We start from the raw sequence: 15,462 nt of genomic DNA, 5'->3' as shown, positions 1-15,462 counted from the left end.
TAAGTAATTACGTAAGGTCATAAACTTCCAAGGTTTAGACCTACATTTGGAAGTAAAAAACAAAACTACAGAGAAAGCTTTAATGATTTTGTTTGTACAACTTCTTTTTTTTAACCCAATACGATTCAATTGTATTTGATTAATCTCTTCTAGCTTTACTGTTGAAAAGGTAAAAAACGGGGCCCAAGATAAGTCCATTATTTGATTAATAGACTTTTTACTCCGTTCATTCAAAGTCCATAGGAACAGTATCCATTAGAATCTGCAAATTTAAGAAATAATTTTAAAACCTTTTCTATGGAGTGATACGAAAAATGAAAATACAACGTGAAATGCTTGTAGGAGATAAAAAATATAATAAAATAAACCTTTGGGTAGAGAGAGAAGCTTTAGAATAGTTTATTAGCAAGTTTTGTCTCGTGTGTTTAATAAATCTGACATCTAACGTGTCACTATCTCTATATGCATGTTATGGAAACGGATTTAGAAGAACTTCAAAAGCATCTCCAACCTCCCTTATTTTTTACCTTTATAATAGTACTTAGAGGCAAAATCATTTTAATTCACATCTGTTTTAGTATTATACTTAGAGGCAAAATCATTTTAATTCACATATAGTTATACTTCTAAAACGGAAATTGCTATTTTCTCCTTTATTTATAGAGGAAAAAATAATATTTCTCTATATTTTACTCCAGATATTTCTATTTTAGAGAAATACAATCGAACAAAACATATTGGAAATAGTACATTGGAAAAAAATAGAATTCTTCTATTTTAAAGGTAAAACTAGATAAAACTAGAGTTGGATCCGCACGACCGGGCGGGTGTTTTTCTCATTTCCGTAATGTAGTTAAATGTTTTTTGCACCATTATATACTCTATAAAAATTATAATTCAAATGCTTACAAAAAATACATCAAATAATACAAATATTGCTGTAATATAACTTCTCTAATAGTCATTAATTTTTTTTTTTAAAAAAAAGAAAACGTGCATTTGATCACACAAAATTGAAAAAAAGATAAAACAATATGACAACAAAATTGAATTAATTCATAAATATATGTGGGGCTAAACTTTTTCTTAAAAAATGATAAACCCAACTTCGATAAGGTAATATAAGTTGGGCCATATGTCATTTGATCTAATTAAAAATTGTTTAAAATATCTGCTCAAATTGCCCAACTAACCCAAATGCTTTGTTTTTTTTCACCAATATGACCGTTCGTATTATGAAAGGAAAAATATATAAGGAAAGCTAAAGAAAAAAAAATCTAGATCTCCATCTTTCTGTGCGAGAAAGGCGATTACAATAGAGAAAATCAAATTCATTACTCAAGATAAGTTGTTCTTTAATGGGATAACTGATTCCGTGGGGCAAGAGTGTATTGGCATGTTCCTTTACGAATCAAGGTATTTCCTTTCAAACCTTCCATCTTTCTTTTTGCTCAAAATAAGTTTTTTTAGTAATGTATTTGAAAGAAGATCGTGTGTGATTCCAGAACCAAACATGCAGAAGATGAGTGGTTGATTTGCGTGGTCAGAAAAGAGAACATACAAAAATCGATCTTCTTTTTTCTCGGGTTAAATCGGATGTTCATTAATTTGGTGAGAATTCTCATGATCATCAAATGAAATATATTGAAGTTTATCTTGGAATTTATTTATTTTATTCAACATTTGCTTCAATTTATATACTCCAGGAATTTATGCTATGTCAAATAAAACTTTCTCGTGGTCATTTTTAATTTTTCTTTTGTTTAGGTGGACAAAAACACCTACGTAGAATGAGAAAGGAATTTGGACACAAGATGCAAAAATATGATAGAAAAAAAAAATGCGGTCAATGATGCAAATACTTGCAGTAGAGCAGCTAAGTATCATTTCATATATATATATATATATCTTCTTATTTCATATGGTCAATATATATATATCAAAATGTTGGCAATAAGATATTGTGGTTGATTTTTAATTATATAACTGTATTGTATTGATACCTGATTTATAATGATCTCTGTGTTTCTGTATCCGTTTTTTACACTGATATAATGTTTTATAGTGACAGTTGCCTTGCAAAAATGGTATAGTGTTTTCTGTGCTTCTATCAATTGATGACTTTCTTTTGAGTAATGATATTGAACTTGCTAGTTAACGTTTTCTTTGATTCTATATAGGGAATTGTTTTGTTCTTGAGCTGTGAATTGTTTTTCGTTTTATAAACTTTTGTTTATTTATATATATTGACTGTATGTAATTGTTTAGTATAAACAGCATAGAACAATCAGTTGCATTCTAATGTTTCGTGTAATAAACATCCATTGTATAGAACATGCTTTACATCAACAGATGACTTGCCATGCCTTAATGTACATAATATATTTTGTGAACTGGAAATGATTGTATTCTGTTCTTCTCGTTTGGGTTAATCAAAGTCATTAATTAAGGTAGTGAGAAATGAGGTAACATAAATGAAGTTTTTCTATGACGCTGAGCCACAGGAACGAAAGAAAGTCAAGGTTAGTAACTACTCTTAATCTCTTTAGATGAAAAATTGTAGAGTCTTGTAGGATTTTAAATAGACAATTGAGTTAGATTGTAGTTTATTGTATAGTATAGATTGAATAACTATGCCAAAACGATAACTATAGTTGGAAAAATACATATAAAAAAAATTAGCAAAAAAGTTCAGATTATAGAACTAACTATTTTCAAGGTTTCATCAGCGTAAGGTGGATATTGTTTCCATGAGCAAATCAGTTTCACTTGAATACACCACTTATCCTTATTTGGTTTGAGATCTTTGACCAAATGAAATTTTTTTTCGTAGACATGTTTGCTCTGAGGTGCGAATGAAAATAATGTGAGGAACGTGAAGAATATGAGTACACTTGCAAAGCATATCACGGCGTAATAACTTCAAAGAATATTTTGTTTCTTGCGTTTTATGGTTACAAGCCTATAATATAGGAAAGACTAAGATTTGGTTGGTGTTAGTTCGAGTTTTGAGTTCAATCATATATTCAGATTTAATTAAAAAACTTAGTTGTTATGATTTGAAATAGGAAAGATAAGATTTTATGGTTGTTCCGAAATTGTAGGCTTAAAAGTGATTGAGTGTGTAGGAACAATAAATTTCTGAATTCAAGGTAGATGATTTTGTTTATGGTATGTTTTCATTTGAACCAAAGAAATAGGAAAGACTACCATTTGCTTGATTTTTATGCTTGAATTCGATAATCAATTTATAGATTTGATAATAATTGTGTTTGAACTAAAAATCTAATTTATTGTAGACATAGTTTTTATTGATAATGAATTTATACCGTAAGAAGCTTATGAAATCGATTCATTGGTTGAAAATTACTCAAAAACATATTTTTTTTATATTGATAGAGTTTAAGAAACTTTTATATTTACTTGGGTCATGTAATTCAAAATAAAGTACCATACCAAACATTTTACTTCTTTGTAGCCGTTTTTAATTTTCTTTTGAGGTGGTAATACATAAAGTTTACCAGAAATTTATGTTTGTTTATGTCAGATAAAGGAGAAGTGATGCATTTCTGGAGAGATGTACAAATACATGTACAATTGACATTTTTTGGAGAGAGGATGACTAGATGTGGATGAAAGTCATGCGATTTTAGTTACAATTAGTCATATTTGGTAAACATTTATTAGGTGGTAAAGACAATGAATTTTTTTTGTTTACTTTATTAAATATTCGGTGGTATTTGAACGTAAATACTGTGCAACTTGTAGGGTAAGTCTATATGTGTACTTCTGTATTAATAGTATAGATGGTGGTCAAAGACCCTCTAGATCTTTACATATGATCATGATTAATCTGATAGATCAAACTTTTTGGCTCTAACTGGTGACCACTAAAGGAATAATGGGAACGATTAGGAATAGAACGCAGAGGAAAAAAATAATAGGAATATATATTCCCTATTGTTCCCCCTTGGATTTAATAAGGAATAGATTTGTTCTATGATTCCTTAAATTAAAGGGAATGCAAAGGAATATTGAAGAAAAAATATTCCTTATAAATGATATCCAATTTAAGGAACAAAGAAGAACTAATTATTCATATTCCTTATGAATGGTGTCAAGTTTAAGGAATAAATTTCTTAATTTGATTCTTGTAGTATGGAATACGGATATATGGTCAGTGAGAAGTGGCTATTCTCGTCTATCTTAGAGCATCCCCAAAAATACTCTATAACTTCAAATATGAAGTTTTTTACTCTCCAAAAAGAAAATTTAAAACTTCAAATTTAAAGTTTTGGATAATGAAACATCAAATATAGAGTGTCACTATTCAAAACTTCAAATTTGAAGTTTCATATTTTTATTTGCATTTTAGTCCTTACAATTACATATTACATTTATGATTCTTAAATATTTTGTCAATTAAAAAAATTATAATTCACAAATATTTCATAAAATTTCATAAATATTTCAAATTTTCTTTCATAATTTAAAATTTAAACATAAAATTAAATAAAACTTTAAAATAAAGACTTATAATTTTTAAAACAGGATTTACAAAACAACAATATTACAAAAAATTTAACAAATGCACTTATTAATCATATATAAAAATATTACAGAAAATAGTTTTTAGGATAATGTGGTTTTTTACTTCTAATTTGATATTTAATTGTGTATTCTATGTAAAATTTTATATAGTGTAACATCTTATGAATTAGTATCTCTATAATATTTTTACATAAGTGATATTTATTTTTAAAGTTGTATGAATTTAAATTAAGTATGATAAACATAAGGAATTTATTATAAAATATAAATACTTATGAAGTTAAGTTTGAAATTTTGATTTTGGAGAATACTACCTTTAGATTTCAAATATGAAGTTTTGAAAACTTTAAAATAGGGTATCTTTTTAGGAGATGCTTTTATAATATTTTAAAACTTTAATTATAAAGAAAAAATATTACAAAAAAACTTAACAAAAACTCTTAAATAAGATACACGAAACATAATTATTAGACAAACTTAAATATTACAAAAACACTAATAGTCTGATCAGTGTCGGTCCGGACCTAAATGGCGCCTAAAGCGTACGTAAAAAATGTTGCCCCTCAAATATAACTATTTAATATTTAATATAAAAAATCAAAATATTATAAAAGAAGTAATTTGTTTTAAAAAAAAGAACACCGATACATTAATCATGAAAGATAGTTCTCCTTGCTTTTTTTCCTGCAAAATCATTTATCAACTTCGAATGGTCAAGGGCTTCGGCTAGTTCGTGTTCTATTGCTATCATCGACAATCCATTTAACCTCTCTTGAGACATAGTCGAACGTAGATAATTTTTTATGAGCTTCAACTTTGAAAAACTTCTTTCTGCGGAAGCAACTGAAATTGGAATGGTTAGTAGTATACGATAAGCAATCTCTGTGCTTGGATAACACCCGTCCATTCTTTTAAGAAATTCTAGCATCTCAACAGCTTTTGTAATTTCCTTTGGCAGTATTTCCCTTAGATATCGAAGTTCCATAAAAAGCTGTTTTCCGTCTACATCTGAATGCCCATTATGCTCTAAAGAAGCTTCAAGCTTGACACAAGATGTCATCAACTCATCATCCTTTGCTGACTTAAGTTTTTTCAAGCCAAATAAAAATCCAAAAATTTCTTCATAATGCTGAAATTGCTCGAATCTAACCCCAAGAGACACTATAGCCTGATCCATAATGTTGATAAAATAGTCGATCCTAAAAGTCTCCTCCACACTTAACATGTTACTTTCATCAACTCTTTCAGCATCTTCACCAAATTGCTTTTTCTTTTTTATCAAGCGTTTTGGTTTCGAAGAAAACGCTGGTTCAATATCCATATCAATGGCAATTTTCATAGCTTCAACTTTTGCTTTCTCAAAACCTGTTTCTCTGTAGCTTTTCAAATAATCAACAAGTCCTCCTAACTGAAAAATAGCAACCTCAATATCCATATCTTCTGACTGTAAGGTTTTGCTCACCGTATTGACAGCATAAAGAAGATCATACCAAATTACCATTCCAAAGAGAAACTCAAATCCTCCAAGTCCATGTGTTTCACTTACTGCAAGAGACTCAGCCTCACTACGCTGTCCAATATTATCATTGTTATCTGCTAAGAAAAACAAAGCCTCTCGTATCTTTAGAGTTTGAAACCTTATCGGTTTAACACTATTAATTCGACTCTCCCACCGAGTTTGTGACAATGATTTAAGCGTAGTACCATCCACTATCTCTTTGTAAACTTCCCAGTTGTTGGTTGATGATGCAAATAAGCAATATATACGCTGCACAATGCCAAAGAATTCAACAGCTTTATCGGAGGAAGAAGCCATGTCACAAAGAGCAAGATTGAGACTATGACATCCACATGGAGTATAGAATGCCCTTGGGTTAATATCAAGCAATCTTTTCTGAACTCCTTTATGTTTTCCTTTCATATTTGACCCATTGTCATAGCCTTGTCCTCTTATATCACCAATACTCAATTTAAGATCAGTCAATGCATCTTGAAGAGTGGTAAAAATTCCCTCTCCTGTTTTGTCTTTGATTTCCAAGAATGACAAAAAGAACTCTTTAACCGTGGGTGAATCCGTAGAAACATCTACACACCGAATTAAAAACGTCATCTGCTCTTTACGACTAACATCAGGAGTAGAATCCAAAATGATTGAAAAATATTTCGCATCTTGAATCTTCTTTAAGATTACCTTCTTAATCTCACTAGCAAGTAATTCTATCAACTCATTCTGAATTTTATGACTAAGATAATGGTATTGAGTTTCACCCTTTTCAATCCGTCGAATGTGTTCCTTCATTACTTCATCAAAGCCTCCAATCATCTTGATAAACGCCAAAAAATTTCCACTGTTTAGATCAGTAACCTTCTCGTTTTCTCCACGAAATGCTAAATTCCTTTCTGCTAGAGTCTTTACCACTGCAATTATCCTCAACATCACATCTCTCCAATGTTTTTTCTCCTTGTTAATTGCCTCTTGCAAATGCTTATCAATAGTTTCACTCTTTTTCAGCCTCGTTTCTAGCTCAATCCAGCTACTCATGCAAACAATATGATTGTAAGTCGTTTCATGAGACTTTAGCCTATGTGAAGCATTTCTCCAGTCATCATAACCCGTAGTCACCAGAATAGGAGGACATGTTTCTTGACTGAATAATTTACAGCAAAAACAAAAGACCTTATCTTTACCTTTTGAGTAAACTAACCATCTTCTATCTTGTTTCTCTCCATTGCTCATTTTTCTTGTATAAGACGAGTACGTGAAACATCTATCGAAACTATCTCTTGGAAAAGGATGATCAATTGAAGGTCTTGTGGGTGGACCCTTTTCCACCAAACGATCTCTCATTCTTGGGTCAATTTTCTTCCAGTTTGCAAGGTCATCCATATCAACATTCTCATGAACACTCCTAATACCATCAACTTCCTCTTGGTCTTCCATGTCTTCGTTCTCAGCTTTTTCTTTATCCGTATCCGTACAATTTGCATCATCTCCAACAATTTCTTCTTCACTTTTCTCAGATGTATCTTCTTCAATTATAAGCTCCTCATCTTCGTTGTTAATCTCATCTCCAACAGCTTCATCACTTTTTGCAGTTTTGGTTCTTGTAACATACTTTAGCATATCATTGGCTTGAGATTTTATCAGTTCGTCTTGTCTCTCCTTTCTCTTCCTATTTGCATGTCCACTTGACTGATTTCTGATTCTATTCCCCGGTAACATTTTTCTAAAAAAATTTAAAAATAAGAGTGAATACTTATTCCAAAATAAATAACAATGCATATAATATAATAAAAGATAAGTAAAACCTAAAATCTAATCAAAAAGCTACTTCACGTTAATTTCGTACAATTTATTAATATTTACAGAGTTTTTAGTTTTATGTTTGCTTATAATTCAGAGTTTTTTTGAAGAAAATATAACTTACCCGAAGAAAACAAAAGAAGAAGAAAGAAGGAGAAAACAACTTACAGGAATTGCAGAGAAAAAAAATTCAAGAAGGAGAAGTCTGTTGCGTAATTGATTTGATCAACGCAAAGAATATTATATAGACTTAAAAAAAAGGAAAACAAAGATAAAAAAAAAAGTAATATCACAGAACAAAGGAAACGATTAGGTTTGTATTAACTTATTTGTTTTATAAACACATAAAAAGTAAGTTGATAAGTTTCAAAAAAAAAGGAAGTTGAAGTTGTTATATAATTGAACACGTATTCTGCTTACATCAGATGTGGTTATTTGTTAATGATTATCAATATAAAGAAACTGTTGACAAAAAGGAAATCAATAGAAAAAAAGCTAGAAAAAATAATTAAAGACACTTGTGGGGGCTTCGAACCTGACTCCAGGGGATAAATGTGCAACTATACAAACCACTAAACCAAAGCATCCTAACATTATTTGGCGCCCCAAAAATTATCTAAACTCTGGCGCCTAAAGCCCTTGCTTTACGGGCTTTAGCCCAGGGCCGGCCCTGAGTCTGATAAAACTGCTCTGGGGTAGATCATAGCTTAATTGATGTCTTCATTTATTTTGAATAACAACATACTCCTAATTCTTTAAAGTTTTGGTTCTTAAAAACTTGTATTTGTTTTAAAATTCCTCACTTATGTCTTGAATAATTCATCTTCAGAATCGGTCTGTCCTTCTTTGGTTATTCACGTATAAAATAAAACTTTATCAACTTTTGTTTAAGTAAAAATGTTCGACAGTTCATCTCCTTCATTGCTAAAACGTACAAATAATATGTTGATGCAAAGATGTCCGCCCTGAAGTAGTTGCTGAAGCAGACGTCGTGTGGAGTGGTGAAGACCATGTGGAGTCAAGGTGCTGAGCTAGAGTCGTGTAGACTTGGAGAGCAAGAGAGTATCTTGGAAAAAAGGCAAAGAGGAATAAACCTGGAGAGTAAATTTATGACTTAAAAGAAGAGGAATAAGTGCATTCCAAGAAAAGGAAAGTTGCACTTATTGATATGGAAGATGTCCATATTGTGGTTCCTTGGAGACTAGGGTTTCGGGAACGTGAAGAACTATATAAGATAGCTATGGGTCATCTGTAGAGAGACAGAGACACAGAGGCTGATCTTATAAAGAGAGAGAAGCGCTTGGAGGTGTTCTGGGTCGTGCTGAAGCAGTGGCTGAAGTACTTGACGGAGGAGAGATATAAGCTAGGGTTGCTTAGGAATTGTTCAGTGGCGTGTGTTAGGGTGTAACACTAGACGTGTAAAACTGATTAAGTATAACTTGTAATAGGGTTTACAAGGCGATTTCTAATAAGAGCAATTGGTGTTTGCTTGTGTATTTGTCTCTGGTTTACCTTCTGCATTACTTTATTGTTTGTGTCGTCTTTACACTTACAAGTGATATCAGAGCGAGTCACCTAAGTTACTGGTGTGATCCTAGAGGTGAAGATGGACACGGTTATTTCTGTGCAGCAGGCAATCGTGTTGAAGGCGGACCAGTATGGTCATTGGAAGGCTAGCATGAAGCAGTTGATTCGAGGAATCAATGAAGATGTGTGGACAGCTGTGGAGACTGGTTGGGAGGAGCCTACCATAGTCACAGCAGATGGGAATAAGCCTAAGCCAAAGGAGGATTGGTCAGAGGCAGAGCGCAATGCATCAAAGTTTAATGCAAAGGCGTTTTCGACGATTTTCAGAGCTGTTGAAGTAGAGCAATTCCATCTGATTCAGGGGAGTACTTCAGCTAAGAGGCGTGGGAGATCCTGCTGAATTCGTTTGAAAGAGATGATAGTGTCAAGAGGACACGTCTGGATCATCTTGGGTCGCAGTTTGAAAATCTGAAGTGGTCAGATGCGGATACGGTGGCGAGCTTCAGTGCCAAACTCAGTGCTATGGCGCATGAAGCATGTGTACTTCAAGTACAAGGAGAAGAAGCTGGTGAAAAAGTTGCTACGCTATCTTCCAGCAAGGTTTGGAGCTCAGAAGGCGGTCTTAAATATGAGTGCAAACACGGATGAGCTCAAGTTTGACAAGGTTGTGGGTATGCTGAAGGCGGAAGAGATGGATACATGCAGTGGCTCGGTGTCTACATCAGGAGGTACGCCAGGGAGTATAGCCCTTGTAGTTGACAAGGATGCAGAGAAAATTCAGAAGCTTGAAGATGCCGTGGGCATGTTGGCTAAGAATTTTGGCAAGAGGATGAATTTCTCAAGTGGGAGGAATCATGTTGGTCGCCAGGGAGGTGATCGTGACAGTAGCAGAAGAAGAGAAGGTCTCAAGTGCTACGAGTGTAAAAGAGCTGGTCATACAAGGGCTAACTGTCCGTTGGTACAACGAAGAGAGCTCAAGTGCTCTGAGTGTAGAGGTGTTGGACACACACGGCGTGAATGTCCAAACTCAAGTAAGGGTAAAGGTAGTTCATCGCAGTCGTCTGATGAGTCAGAGTCTGAAGAAGATGAAAAGGTGTTGAAGAAAATGGTTGCGTTTGGTGCACGCAAGGAGGGATCTGGTGAATCCTCGGCTTCATATGTTTGTACAGACGGTGATGAGTATCATGTGCTGTATGAAAAGTGGTTGAAGCTCAAGAATGTGTTTCAGAAGCATAATGAACTGCTTGAGGAACTTCGTGAGGAACTTGCGACTGTAAAAGAAAAGAATGAGTCTCTGGAGCAGGTGGTTAGCAAGCTTAGGAAAGTTGAGAGTACTAAGGAAGTACAGAAGGGGCTGTCACATTTTGTGCGTGGAAGCACATCAAAAGGTGGAGCCAAAGAGACTTGTCAGGAAGTGCGTCGGGACGTACGACAAGGAGTGCGGCAGGAAGTACTACATCGCGGAGCTGTGAGTAACAAGCCGAAAGTGGTACATCAGTGCAACAACATGAAGTCTAGACAGGAGGGTTTGAAGCATGGGTGTGCAGCTGGTACAAGGAAAGAGGCTGATCGGTGCATCAGCAACTGTGTCAGGCCAAAGAAGAAGCAACATCGGATGTGCTGCTGGTTCTGTGGAAAAGTTGGACACAAGAAGATGGAGTGTTTTGCTCGTGAGAAGAGCAGAAACATGGCCAAGAAGGTGAACAAGGCGTTCACTAAACCCAAGAGGGTTGAAGAGGTGTCTGTAGCCAAAAGTGGCTTACTTGATGAGATCAAGGAGAAGACATCAGAAGAGAGATGCAGCTCTGGTAGGAGTGATCTTGAAGAAGATCAAGAAGCATCAAGTCTGGAGCTTGGACACGGAGTTGTCCATGGTACAAAGGGGAAGGAGATCGAAGTACATCAGAAAGTGATGCGAGGTGATCTTCAGGAGGGTGATAGCGAAATCACTCCAAGGCTATAGCAACGAGTGCAGAGGGCACTGGGGGTGGTTGAGAAGAGGCTCATGGTCAAGGAGACGACGCATGAAGGAAGTCTGGTCCTCAACAGAAGTGGGTCGAGAGGTAGCTCGACAGGTGCGTCAGATCGTGATGCAGTAAGTGTAATCTATTCCGCTGCAGTAGAGGCTGTATCATGATTACGCATGGAGTAACAGACGGGTTTGTCTGTAAGGCTTGACATCTAAGCATCTGTTTTAGCTTAGTATGTTATCAAGCAGGGGGAGAATGGTGACGTTCTGGTCCAAGGAATGCGTATCTCATGGGGGAGAAGAGCATAGTGATGAACGTCCTGAAGTAGATGATGCTTGTCTCATAGGGGAGAAAAACATGGTGTGGTGCACATCTCGTGGAGGAGAAAAGCACAGTTCGTGGGGGAGTTTTCAAGTGGGGAACGTGGTTGTTGAACCAGAAGGATGTTGTGCTTGATCGGCACACAACGCTAAAAGGGGGAGATTGTTGATGTAAAGATGTCCGCCCTGAAGTAGTCGCTGACGTAGTTGCTGAAGCAGACGTCGTGTAGAGTGGTGAAGACCATGTGGAGTCAAGGTGCTGAGCTGGAGTCGTGTAGACTTGGAGAGCAAGAGAGTATATTGGAGAAAAGGCAAAGAAGAATAAACTTGGGGAGCAAGTTTATGACTTAGAGGAAGAGGAATAAGTGCATTCCAAGAAAAGGAAATGTTCACTTATTGATATGGAAGATGTCCATATTGTTGTTCCTTGGAGACTAGGGTTTCGGGAACGTGGAGAACTATATAAGATAGCTATGGGTCGTCTGTAGAGAGACAGAGACACAGAGGCTGATCTTATAGAGAGATAGAAGCGCTTGGAGGTGTTCTGGGTCGTGCTGAAACAGTGGCTGAAGTACTTGACGGAAGAGAGACATAAGCTAGGGTTGCTTAGGAATTGTTCAGTGGCGTGTGTTAGGGTGTAACACTAGACGTGTAAAGCTGATTAAGCATAACTTGTAATAGGGTTTACAAGGCGATTTCTAATAAGAGCAATTGATGTTTGTTTGTGTATTTGTCTCTGGTTTACCTTCTGCATTAATTTATTGTTTGTATCGTCTTTGCACTTACACAGTATATGGCCAATTTTAAAGAATCAGTTACCGGCAGAGGAAAAACCCGTTGGGACTCTTTCCCTTTCTTCGATTAGATTGACTTACCATGTTATTCTTGACACCATAGTTTTTTCCTCGTACAGTGCCTATCAAAGCATATTCAGGTATTATTTAACAACAGTATATCTAATTCAAAAGTCTAAACAACTTCCAAATTGTTTTTACTTACCAGTGATATTAATCTTTGTGAGATGCCAATAAAGATGAGTTCTTTAGAGAACACTTTGCTTGTTTTTCCTTGAATTAATAGTTCTGAGTAAGAAGAAAAAACTGTGCACTCCAAGTGGAGCCACAAGAGGAGTCAAACAAAATACATTCAATTGTTAATCACCTGCTTTGCTGTGCTGAAACAAGTCTAACATGGAAAATATATGATCCGACAAATCCTAAAGGTTGGTACAATCACTGAAGAAGTGAATCCTGCTTGTGCTCTTTGTTCTTCTCATTTGAATTTGACACCATATTCTGTTCCTTTTCATGTTCATGTTTTCTCCGAGGGTATATATATTTGTTTTCATCTCCATAGCTCTTCCTTATTCATTGGCGACACAAAATTTTAGAGTAAGCATGTTTTTTTTATAAAACAGTACAATCATGAGACAAGGAAGTTCTTTACTAAATTGATGAAATAATTTAGACTACAGTACCTCCAAAGATTCAGCAACATTCTTTTGTTTTCCCTTCAAAGCAAGTCCCAGCTCTGTTTTCATAAGATGATTAATCACAACTCTGCATATTTTCCAAGTTCCTATGAATTAGAACCAAACTCACCCAGATTTGGGTAGTGGGTTAATTCTCTCTCAGACACCTTTTTTTGAGGAGAGACTTTAACCTTTTGCTTTTCGCAAATGCTATCTTTTAACCGCCAGTTTATTTTCTGTTTCGAGTCAGATCTACTGCAAAAGGGATTTTCTTTTCAAACTCTTACCCCTTAAGGAAGTAACCAGCAGTCTCTTCCCAGCTCTGTTTTTAATCCACCGGGTTCTTCCGCCGACTTAGGTCGGAGGGACCGCCACAACCGTGTATCCTCGCCGGAGTAAGCTCCGAAAGCGTCTACCATGAAGAATCCAGCCTATTCTCTGGTATCAGAGTGACTCTGCAAGCTCCCCCTGTTGGTCTCTCTCTGTTCCGGATAGATTCATCTAAAACTACCAGTGATTACTGGTTCCCAGGAGTACTTATTCTCATTCCTTGACATCTCCTAAACTAGCTTTCTCGTTGTGGGAGCGAAATCCAATATGCACAGACGATTATCTTCTGCTGAGAAAGGGAAGGCGGTGGCCTTAGAACATTGCCCGACGCTAGTGCTAGGTTTTTGCGGGTCGACCCGACCCGTCCCGTCCCGCTGCGGATCGACTCATTTTTTTGATTCAAAAATATGACATGTTTGACCCGCGAGTAAAATAATAATATAAATAATATAGCAGGTAATCTGCGGGACCCGCATGTAATATTAAAATAATAATAATAATTATTTTAATATTTATTAATATTTTATTTAAAATAATATAAATAATATATATTTTTTATTTTTCATAAATATTCGTAATTTTTTTAATAAAAAAACATATTTAATTTTTTTTTTCGGGTTGGCGGGTACCCGCGGTATAAATTCGATCGATCCGCACCCGCTCCGCATTAAATGTACTCGACCCGCACCCGCCCCGCATAATTTTCAAATCCGTTGACCTGCACCCGCCCCGCAACGGGTCAAACGGAGCGGGGCCCACGTGTAAAGAATCAAATTCCCAGCACTACCCGGCGCCTTGAACTGCAAGAGTCCGCCTTTCTGAACCAGACAATGCTGATCTACTCAAGAAATATTTGCTTACAGTTATCGGAAGGGTTACAAACCCTTCGGTCCAAAAAGTCTGGGCACTCATACCATTCTTCATCGAGCATTGGAAGGCGGATGTCCACCAGTAGGCTCAGACTTGGGCTCTGGTATGTTTCAGTTCTAGTTTGCGCTGGAATCTGATATGTTCACTGTTCTAGATAAACAACCATATCATTTTGCTCGATGGATGATTATCATAGAGAGATGGGTTCCATATTGCTGAACCCTCTGCTAGGAGGATAAACTCTGTTAGAGACTACACTAGAAGAATGCCTCCACGCCTTGAAAACCGCCCACCACCCACTCAAGAAACTACCACAACCAACGCTCTCACTTCTCTACAAATAGAGAGGAATTTTCTGAATCCTACCATAGACCAAAGCCCCCTTCTAGACATGAATGGAATCCAAAAGCTCAATTTAACAGATACCATTCACGTCGCAGGGAGGATCAATCTTCCTATAGAGGTGATTACCTGACTCGTAATGCACATGGAAGATTTCGTGGAGATTCCCACTCGGTTTCGTCTCCAAAAAGCAACTCTCAACGGATTCGCAATAGTAGAGAGAGGGAGTATCCACCCCACTACCCCGCGAGACTGATAAACAAACAGATCGTCATCTAAGGAGCACCACAGTTCAAATGCTCAGGGGATTCCTGAGAAAGGAAAAGAGGGAGATAAGGGACATACCCAAATGGCTATCGATGAGGCTACATAAGCTGTGCGTAAAGTTATGGCTCAATACACAAACTGTTCAGATCCTTCGGAGAGTGCAGCTCGCCGAGAGCGGTTAAGATAACCGGAGGCTAAAGGACTGATTGAAGATTCAGCAAAGCTTATAGTGAGAGCCTCCAACTCCCGTAATGCCTTTAAAGATAAAACTGCTGATCTGTCCCCCTTACCTTCTGAATGAGAGCCTATCACAAGTCGCCTAGATCCCCCTAACATTGACAATCCCTCTGGGTTGAATGATCACTCAGAAGGCAGGATGTCAAATGAGAGAATTCCAATCTCCGCAAGACTAGGCCCAATTGCTGATGATCAGGCTCCAGATTGTATGCGTGAGTCGGAGGCTCCAGAACAAATTCAAAGGATAAAGCCAGGGATACCCCCAAGAAGAAG

At 36.1% G+C, this 15,462-nt stretch overlaps 1 protein-coding gene and 1 long non-coding RNA gene across 2 annotated transcripts; one reads left to right on the top strand and one right to left on the bottom strand.

Moving 5' to 3' along the window:
* The first annotated feature begins 1,187 nt into the window (after positions 1-1,187).
* On the top strand, positions 1,188-3,831 carry LOC108806517 (uncharacterized). Its single transcript, XR_001942550.2, has 5 exons — positions 1,188-1,416; positions 1,506-1,611; positions 1,768-2,522; positions 2,834-2,913; positions 3,548-3,831. It is a non-coding gene; the product is annotated as an uncharacterized LOC108806517 (long non-coding RNA).
* A 1,369-nt stretch (positions 3,832-5,200) lies between these two features.
* LOC108838344 (uncharacterized) lies at positions 5,201-7,774 on the bottom strand. The gene has a single exon (XM_056987280.1). It carries the CDS (start codon positions 7,772-7,774, stop codon positions 5,201-5,203), a length of 2,574 nt encoding a protein of 857 aa, XP_056843260.1.
* Positions 7,775-15,462: the final 7,688 nt, after the last annotated feature.

This window comes from Raphanus sativus, chromosome 6 (genome assembly GCF_000801105.2).
Source record: "Raphanus sativus cultivar WK10039 chromosome 6, ASM80110v3, whole genome shotgun sequence".
NCBI classification, from domain to species: Eukaryota; Viridiplantae; Streptophyta; class Magnoliopsida; order Brassicales; family Brassicaceae; genus Raphanus; species Raphanus sativus.
The sequence above is the reverse complement of the archived record's forward strand: the minus strand, read 5'-3'. Positions and strand labels throughout refer to the sequence as shown.